Genomic DNA, 10,017 nt, shown 5'->3' on the forward strand with positions numbered 1-10,017 from the left:
GGTTTCCAATCTCTTTCGTTCAACCCACTAAACATTATGCCACACGGGTCACCATGATGTATTGAAGTTTGAAACCTGATGTGTAAGCTCAGACGCCCACCCCCTCCAGAACATCAAGCTTGAAGAAGAACTCTGCAAAACTCCAAAGCTCCCCCACTGTTTGGCATCATTTTGGTTGGTCCAAATAAAAGGTACCACATTTACCTGAAAGGAAGATGACCCTAAATGTAAATTAACTCTCCCCCAAAACAGTTATATACAAAAAGTTTTTTTATTGCTGTACATATTTGTAATTTGTATAAGAACATAAGACAATCCCTTCTCATTGAAACACACCTGGGGAGGAAATCTGGTCTTTTAACAGTGTTACCTGGATTCTTCTTGAAGATTTTGCTTCACTTCCTTCTCTTAAATTTGATAGGAAAACATCTGCCACACATCTGTGACTGCACTGCTCCTAGGAATGCCCTCCCGCGCCTGCAGCCCTGCACCATCACCCCAATACATGGTCCTACAGTTGCCCCGAATCAGGATACTCTGCATCCCAGGACAAGTAGCTCCCCAGGCAGGCGGTCTGGTGTGCATGCAGCGGAATTCTCCAGAGCGACACAACCTTCCATGCTCGTGCACACTAGGGAGGCAGCTGCCCGCGCTCCCTCCCTCCCTCCCCGCGCAACTTCAGCGCCCTGGGCAGAGAGAAAGAGCTGCGCCGCACGCACCCGAGGTCTTGCCAAGTCCCCAAGGCGAGAGCAGAGCCAAGCGCCCGGCCAACTTGCGCAACTCCACCCGCTGCACGAGCCCTCGCGGGCCTCTCCAAACTTTGCGCGAAGCTGGCGCCGGGCAGGGCGCGAGACTTTGCAAGCCCCCTCCCTCCTCTGCCGCCGCCGCCAGGTGCGCTCCGCCCGCCTCACCTGTCCTCCGAGACACTGATGAGCCCGTCTTCCTTGGGCACAATGGCCGCCATGCTCACCACGTCCTGGGCGCCCTCCACCTGGCCGAGCAGGAGAGGCCGCCGGGTGAGCAGCTCCGCGGGCAAGGGCTGAGCAGCCATCGGGAGCGCCGGGGAGACGCGTGCCGCCCGCCCAGCCGCAGCTTCGGCAACCACAAGCCCCGCGCACCCGGCCAGCCCCCACTACGCATGTGTGTCAGCTGGGAGGGGACGGAAGCAACCCGGAGGGAGGAGAGAGGCTGAACGGCGGCGAGCACGACTTCCGGACCCTGGTGGGTGTGCTCGGAAGTCTCCATATGCGGGGAAAGAGCCGAAGGGCGGAAAGGAAAGGAAAGGAAAGGAAAGGGATGCAGGGTTAGAGATTGGGCCGCTAGGTGAGATTTGGGGATGGAGCCGGGGAGAGCAGGGGCAATACAGTGTTCAGTCTCCAAAGCAGCCATTTTCTCCAGGGGAGCTGGATACGAGGTGTCATTCGGCTGGATCCCCAGGTCCCACCTGGAAGCTGGCATCCGTAGAAGCGCTCATGGCATCCGCTCCAATTTTTAAGGAACTAAGGATGGTTTGTTGCCAACCTCCGGAGGTAGAAAAACAACAACTGGGATCCATATTACAGGAAATACAAACAAACACACACTGATGTGTTGGCTAACACATTCAGTAAAACTTTCTTTCAAGAATCATGCAGATCTTTTGTCACATTATAAAGAAGTAAACCCTAACAATGTTACAAAGAAAAGTCCATCCAGCGGCTGGGGCAGGTCTGGGGTGGTTTGGTCTGATCTCCAGGGATGGGTGCATTGATCAGATTTCTCAAATCTCCAGGAATTTTTTAACCCAGAGGTGACAACTCTTCTAAAGCCCTGATTCTCTGAACGGATGCTGAGATTAACACACTCACCAATCAAACGTGCTACCGTCAAACTCCTCCAATTTTGGGGGAGAGAATAGAAACCGGAGCAGGCATTAAAAAAACAATCATTCCACATACAAAAAAGCGAGATGCATTACAGATACTTGAGATCAGTACCATACCATACCAAACCTTTAATGGCATAATAGATTCAGATAAAAATACACAGAATATAAAAATTTAAACATTGGAGATAAAATCAAAATAAAACCGAGCTTACAGATACATTCAAACATGGTCAGAATTAAATTTAAGGATGTCAGCCAGAAATTTTGCCACAGCCTCACTAACCACCCCCTCAGTATCACTCAATAATTAATAACAGGGTGGCAGAATAGACAAATCTGGAGAAAAAGAAAGCTTGCCAAATAAATCTTTACGGAGGTTATGGTAAAAAGAACAATCAAGCAATATATGCTGGATTGAGTCAAGGGTATTCGCTCCACAGGAGCAAAGTCTGTCGGCTAAAGGGACTCGCTGATATCTCCCTTGTAAAACTTTGGAGGGAAACGCGTTTAGTCTGGCCAACATAAATGCCCTGCGATGACTTGGAGTGGTTAGGTCTGATAGATAATTGGGCATTTTGCCACAAAAAGCATAAAGACCTAAGGAAGCTGGAGAGCAAGTATAAGGGAGAGTTGGCCGTAATTTCGTTTCCTCCAATTCCCACAATTCCCACAGTCTCAGCTTCGGCAGCGTTTAGTCTGGCCAACATAAATGCCCTGCGATGACTTGGAGTGGTTAGGTCTGATAGATAATTGGGCATTTTGCCACAAAAAGCATAAAGACCTAAGGAAGCTGGAGAGCAAGTATAAGGGAGAGTTGGCCGTAATTTCGTTTCCTCCAATTCCCACAATTCCCACAGTCTCAGCTTCGGCAGCACATATACTAAAATTGGAACTTGAGATCAGTATTTTAGAAAGGAAATCTGGAATTCTTGCACTTTTATTAACCCTTTCTAGGCCAAAATGCCTATAGAACACACTAAAACAGGCCAGAATGGGCATTAAACAAACAATACGTCCTTTAAAAACAATGGGATCTATTCAGACACTCAAGAACAATAGTTTAGAAATGAGAACATGGAACTCTCATGCTTTTGTGAACTATTTCCCAGCTAAAATGCCTCTGGAAACCCCAGAACAGACCGAAATGAGCATTAAATGAACAATAGTACCACAAAGAACAGTGGGATGCATTACAGACACTCGAGAACAATATTTACAAATGAACACTGGCTACTTATTGCTTACCGGATTCGCTTCAAGGTGCTGGTTATTACCTTTAAAGCACTATATGGCCAGGGACCTACATACCTTATGGACCGCCTTTCCCCACATATACCCCAGAAAGCACTTCAGTCAGGGTCACAAAACCTACTCTTGATCCCCAGCATTAAAGAGACCAGGCTCAAAATGACCCGAGCCAGGGCCTTTTCTGTTGCGGCTCCTGGCTGGTGGAATGAGCTTCCAGAGGAGGTTAGGGCCCTGCAAGAGTTTTCACAGTTCCACAGGGCCTGAAAAATGGTGCTCTTCTGCCAGGCATTTTTGAATTAAAATCTACGACAACTAGGATTGCCAAGTCCAATTCAAAAAATATCTGGGGACTTTGGGGGTGGAGCCAGGAGACATTAGGGGTGGAGCCAAGATCAAGGCTGTGACAATCATAATTGAAGTCCAAAGGGAGTTCTGGCCATCACATTTAAAGGGACAGCACACCTTTTCAATTCCTTCCTTCCATAGGAAATAATGAAGGATAGGGGCACCTTCTTTTGGGGCTCATAGAATTGGACCCCCTGGTCCAATCTTTTTGAAACTTGGGGGGTATTCTGGGGAGAGGCACTAGATGCGATACTGACAATTTGGTGCCTCTACCCCCCCCCCAAACAGCCCTCCCCAGAGCCCCAGATACCTGCAGATCAATTCTCCATTATTTTCTATGGGAATAAATCTCCATAGGGAATAATAGAGTTCCCAGCAGACATTTCCCTCCCCTCCCCCTGCTTTCTGACAACCCTGAAGCGGGGGGAGGGTCTCCAAACCGGGGGATCCCCTGCCCCCACCTGGGGATTGGCAACCCTAACAACAACAGAAAAAAACAGATATTAAACCATCTGGCCCCAAAAGAAACAGACACTATTTGGCCCACCTTGAACACTACCATGACCTGGAACTGTTAGATCAAATAGCACCTTCCGTTGTTTTATGATATTGTTTTATATGTTTTTATCTATGATGCACTTTAAATTTTTATGTAACGACTTATTAATACTGATTTTTATGACCTTTCAATGTGAGCCGCCCTGAGCTTGCTTCGGCAGGGAGGGCAGGATATAAGTCGAATAAATAATAAACATGTGGAACTCTCAATCTTTATGCTAGGCAAATGCATCCAGAACACCCCGGAACAGGCTGGAATGGGCATTAAACAAACAAACAGAAAGAGCCAGTTTGGTATAATGGTTAAGTGTGCGGACTCTTATCTGGGAGAACGGGGTTTGAGTCCCCACTCCTCCACTTGCACCTGTGATTCACCCCTGATGCAGCTTCTCACAGAGCTCCTCTGCTCACGAGCAGTTATGGAAGAGCTCACTCAGCCCCACCCACCTCACAACCTCACAGGATGTCTGTTGTGGGGAAGGGGAGTAAAGCAACTCAGCATGCCTGAAAATTTGGGGTTGTTACACTGCTCTACATGTGTATCTGTTTATACATGTTATGTTCTTAATGAACAGGATGCTTTCCTTTGTCTAACCTGGGAGCTTCTTTCTGACTCTTCTTTCTCTTCCCGTACCCTTTTCTTTCTATTAGAATACCATTTCTGCTCTGCAGGTGTTTTGGTAGACAAAACAATTAAAAACAACATTTAAAATTGTAAAATAATTCCATGAAATAATTCAATTTTAAAAACTGTTTTTAGGGATTCTAAAAAGAGGAGACAGCTTCATTAAGTGAGCAATAGATGGGGGGGAGCTTAATTATTTCAAAGAGAATTTCTAAATCTCTTCTGTTCTTCTAGAACTCTTGTTCTGCTGCTGGAGGAATCCAATCAGAACCGGAAGTGAGGACTGAGTGGAATTCCTTTTGTGTATATCTCTTTTGTGGTGGGAGGGCAGTGTTGCTGGCAGCAGCTTCATTCAATTGTACTGCCTTTGTGGAAGGATCGGTGGGTAGCCGTGTTGGTCTGAAGCAGTAGAACAAAGTAGGAGTCGAGTGCATCTTTAAGACAGACAAAGTTTTATTCAGAACGTAAGCTTTTGTGTGCTCCAAGCACACTTCATCAGATGAAGGTTCTTTTATTTTAATGGTACAGAGAATATAGGGAAAGTTTTCTTTGCTGGACTCAGATAATGAGGTGCAAAACTGGAAATATGACTGTTTCTTGAGCAGGCTTCTGCTGAAGAAAGGTGGCAGCGTTGTTAACAAGAAGCTATTTCTTATCTACTGTTTATCAAACAGAGCATGAAGAATCAGCCCACTTTAACAGCTCGATCCTCTGCAACTCAAACATTTTTCTTCTTTTATTGTTGTAGCTGTCAAGTCACAGCAGACTGAGGGGTGCCCAATATGGTTTTCAACAGAGGTGGTTTGCCATTGCCTTGCCTTGCTCTAGCAACCCTGGCATCCCAATACTGACCAGGCCAGTGCTGCTGAGCTTCTAATATCTGATGAGACTGGGCTATTCTGGTGAGGGCTTACTCTTTAACTGTGTTTTTAAAAATTGTATTCTGCTTTGTCATCTGAACTTGGTTCAGTGTTTTTGTGTTGATTATTAGAGTCAAACACCAAAGTCTGTTGACATAAGTAAAGCAGCCTTCTTATCATCAGAGTGTAGTTAACCTTTCCTGATCCTTTCCAGTTCAGTTTATACCAGTCTGTCCTCAATAAAATAGTCCATAAATAAGGTTGCAGGCTCTCAATTGGGAAATACCTGGAGATTTTGGAGGTGAAGCATCTGGAGGGCAGTGTTTGAAGAGGGGAGGGACTTCAGTGAGATATAATGCCGGAGAGTATACCTTCAAAAGCTGCCATTTTCTTCAGGGGAACTGATCTCTGTTGCCTGGAGATCAGTTGTAATAGCAGGAGATTTCCAGCCACCACCTGGAGGTCGGCAACCCTTTTAAAGCACAGCAGTTTCTTGGACTTAGGCTACGTAGGCTTAATACAGACATTCAGGGAAAATGCACACATTTGAAATTCATAAATTTATATAATAGAGGATGGAACTAATACATTTTGGAAGCTAAATAAATATTAATAAGCCCACTATCAAAATTAGATCAATCCCTTTAACCCAGCACGTGCAGGCTAAGGAGAACAGCCTACAACAGGGGTGGCCAAACTTGCTTAATGTAGGAGCCACATAGAATAAACATCAGATGTTTAAGAGCCACAAGACATGACGGTCAGATGTTTGAAAACTGCAAGGAAGGAAAACAAATAGATGGGAGGAGGGAGGGAGAGGTGAAAAGAAAGCAACTAATTTTAAATGCATTCTCCAAGCTGCCAGGCAAGCCTGTGGTGGAGGCCACAGTTTGGCCACCCCTGGCCTGCAATAAGCAGGAGCGGTAAGACAGGATAAGCAGTTATTGTAGGAAAAGGGAATTGAAGACACAACCCCCAGATAAATAGAGGAGCAGACTCACTTGGTATCAGCATTTGCCAGTCTAGCACTTCAAGCTTTGCAAGGAACAAGTGACACACACACCCCCTTCTCCAGAGTCAGTCAGGATTAATAGAACTTGCTTTCTTACAAAATAGTAGCAGTAACACCTGTGGGTCTTTAGGTGTGTCTTATCTCTGTGGAGGTTCAGTTGGAGTCTGAGGAGAAGTGAGGAGCAGGATTCAAGTGGGAGAATTTCATATTAACAGAAATATTGAGTGCTAATTAAAGGAACTTTCTGATTGGTTATAGTTGTGGGGGGAGGAAATGAGACCTTTAGCCCCTATAACTGTGAAAAGCCATTAGGCAATGGGACCACCACCCTTCACTTGGAACTTGACCTGTCAGAATGCCAGAACTACCAATGTATGGAGATGGTAATTAAAGAACTATATTTTGTCTGTGTTTAGTGTTGCTAGACTAAAGAGAAGTTTAAAGTATTAGTTAGTCTGTAGGACTTTATTTGTTTTTGAGCAAAGTGTATCCTGATCAAATTTTGAATTTTATTAAGTTTTAATAAATATCAGTTGTAATTTTGCAGCTTGTGTTGTGTGTGTCTGACAGCTGCTCATGATAACTCAGCTGCTCATGATAACTCAGAGAGGCGTGTTTGTGTAAGTTTTAGGGAGTACCATGCTGTGCTGCTCCCCCTCTCAGCCCCTTCCCCACTGCCTTCCCCGGGTGAGTACAGAGGTAGCAGGTGCACCATGGCAAGGGAGGGCCAGCTCCAAGCACTTCTGAGCACACATGCTGCCCTGCTCAGCCTTACCAGGTCTGTGCTGCCTCTGCTAAGCCCCATTTCCCACCACCTTCTGGGGCAGCTGCAAGGGCTGCAGTGGTGGGGTGCATAGCAAGGGGGGGGGCAGGTCTGAGTGTCTCCGAGCGCGTGCACTGACCCGCCCCTGCTCAGAGCCAGTTTGGTGTAGTGGTTAAGTGTGTGGACTCTTATCTGGGAGCACCGGGTTTGATTCCCCACTCCTCCTCTTGCAGCTGCTGGAATGGCCTTGGGTCAGCCATAGCTCTGGCAGAGGTTGTCCTTGAAAGGGCAGCTGCTGTGAGAGCCCTCTCCAGCCCCACCCACCTCACAGGGTGTCTGTTGTGGGGGAGGAAGGTAAAGGAGATTGTGAGCCATTCTGAGACTCCTTGGAGTGGAGGGCAGGATATAAATCCAATATCTTCCTCTTCATCTTCTGCTCAGCCTTCCTGGCTCTGAAGCACAGACCCAGGGAGGCTGAGCAGGGGTGGGGCAGTGGGTGCGCTCAGAGGTGCTTGGAGCCAGCCCTCCCTTGCTGCGGCACACACACCGCCATACTGACTCATTGCCCCTGCTCAGCCCCTTCCCCATCACTGCCCGGGAAGGTGGCAAGATGGTAAGGCAAGCGTGGCAGCAGGGAGGAAGGGGCCCCAAGGTGGCAGGGCACCTGAGGTCAGGTGGCACCCTAGGCAGCTGCCTGCCTCCCTGGCCTACTGGGTCACACTGGTCCTGCCTGTTTACTTCCAGGTAAAAATGAAGGTGCTGATTGTGATCTATAAAATCCCTAATGCCCCTTTCGTTCTCCATGGGATGGCTTGTTTTTGACATTGGGGAGGATACTGGAATACAAAGAAAGTAATAAAATTAAGATAAAGTGAAACCGCTTTAGGCAGCTTCTGTTCAGGTGTTAGGATGCAGAACATTTTCAGTGGGGGCTACGGCCCCCTAGTACCAGCATCTGAGATAGCCTTGCTAGTATTGTGCAAGTGATGTAGACAGTCTCATTCTGACATACTTTGGAGGAATTTTATGGAGTTGTTTTGGCTTCTAGAGTGTGACATATGGCTCTGTTACTGGTTTGTTGTTGCTGCTTTATTGGCAGAAGCACTCATAAACTGCAGTAGACAGAAGTGTAATAAACATATTGTGATATTCCTTGTTTATAATGATGTTTCAAATTAAATCTTGCATTGACAAGATGTTTGCAAAATATACTTATGTGTGACTTGAAGATACATGAAACAGATGAATTTGTATTAGGAACTCAAAAGCAAATGCAAGCAGTCATGCTGAGGCAATATATAAAGGATAAATTTTAAAAAGCCAATGCCATTATTATGGAGGCAGGCTGTAAATTCCCCTTCTTGTGGGCTAGTATGTCAAAGGTCAGATCCTGCCTAATGGGGTGGTTGCCAAGAGCTCAGGAGAAACAGGAGCAATAGAGAAGGGGAACAGGAAGGTGATCCTATTACAATGCAGGCGGAAGAGGGGGGCAAGGATTCAACCCTGAGAGCTTGAAGGGGAAGGCTCAGGAGGGCCTGGGCCAACGGGTGGAGAGACTCTCAAAAATCAAAGGGGGGAGGAGGTAGCAGCAGGAGAAATGGAAGGGAAGTCCCTTTTGGAGGAAGGAGGGGATGGGCAACCCCTGCCCTGTGCATGTAGAGGGGCTTCAGGAGTTGGAATCTGACCAACCAGGCAGGTGCCAACAGCCTGGGAGAGCCCCCAAGATCCCAGTGGTTTTGGAGGCAGGACTTGGGGAAAGGGATGAGAAATACTTTTTGGTAGGAGAAGGTGGGTCAATCCCTAGATCTGACTGAGGGCTACCAGAAGTCGAATTGTGCCCAACTGGGTGTTGCCAGCAGCCCAGGAGCAACCAGGAAGGTGGTCCTGTTGCAATGGAGGTAGAGAGGGTGCCAAACCTTGCCAGTTGCTAATCAAAAACACTCTGTCTTATGAAAGTATAATAGAAGTGTTAATGAAATGGCACAGTACAAGGAGGCGTTTTGCCCGGAATGACACTACCAGTTCAAACAGTCACTAGAATACATAAAAGATGCAGGTGTTTGCTCTTGCCCCTCCCTTTCCCACAGAGTAACACAAACATATTAAATCAACCCATAGACAGCCATAGGTTAGCATCTCTTCCTCGATTTGTTTCTGCTAGATGTGGAGATTGGGTGTGAAATTTACACCTTCCTTGGAATTCTATGCTTATTACCCATGACAACCAGATAAGAGTTTATTACTTCCTGAATTACAAAGCCTTCTATTTCAAATAGCTAAACATTTGCCAGGTTACCTAATCAAAGCACTGAAAAAAGAATACAAGTAATTATACATGTCTAAAGCACTGGGAAGTCCAAGAGTACATAGTACAGTACCAATCATGGCAGGAACAGAATACAGTGCCAATCATGGCAGGACTCTGGCAGAGGGGACCAGGATCCAACCCCAGGAGCATGAAGGTGAAGGCTTGAGAAGGCCAGCTCCCACTCCCCCCCCCACCACCACTAAAACCAGCACAAAGGTAAACGGTGCTCTCTGACAGAGGTCTGTCCATGGTAGTGATATCCTGGTGACACACAAGAATAGCTGCTTACAGTAAATGGAGTAAAACTGCTGAATGGTTTTGCAGGTAGGTTAATCCCACCCACCTGCTGCCACCTTCCTCCATGCTTTTGAAGAAACTGAAAGGGGGGGGTACCTAACTTTCCACCATTATCTTGTCCCCCACAACCACTC

General features: G+C 46.7%; 1 protein-coding gene across 2 annotated transcripts in view; it reads right to left on the reverse strand.

The window, feature by feature from the left end:
- Window positions 1-1,167, reverse strand: part of WDFY2 (WD repeat and FYVE domain containing 2) — a 79,114-nt gene extending 77,947 nt beyond the window's left edge. The window contains exon 1 of one of the 2 annotated variants that reach the window (XM_060233311.1): window positions 912-1,167. In XM_060233311.1, the coding sequence (XP_060089294.1) occupies window positions 912-1,051 (140 nt within the window). In that variant the 5' untranslated portion in view covers window positions 1,052-1,167. The remainder of the gene's footprint in view (window positions 1-911) is intronic. The other variant, XM_060233316.1, reaches the window with a different exon arrangement.
- Between the last annotated feature and the right edge of the window lie 8,850 nt (window positions 1,168-10,017).

The sequence above is a fragment of the Heteronotia binoei genome, chromosome 1, assembly GCF_032191835.1.
Source record: "Heteronotia binoei isolate CCM8104 ecotype False Entrance Well chromosome 1, APGP_CSIRO_Hbin_v1, whole genome shotgun sequence".
NCBI classification, from domain to species: Eukaryota; Metazoa; Chordata; class Lepidosauria; order Squamata; family Gekkonidae; genus Heteronotia; species Heteronotia binoei.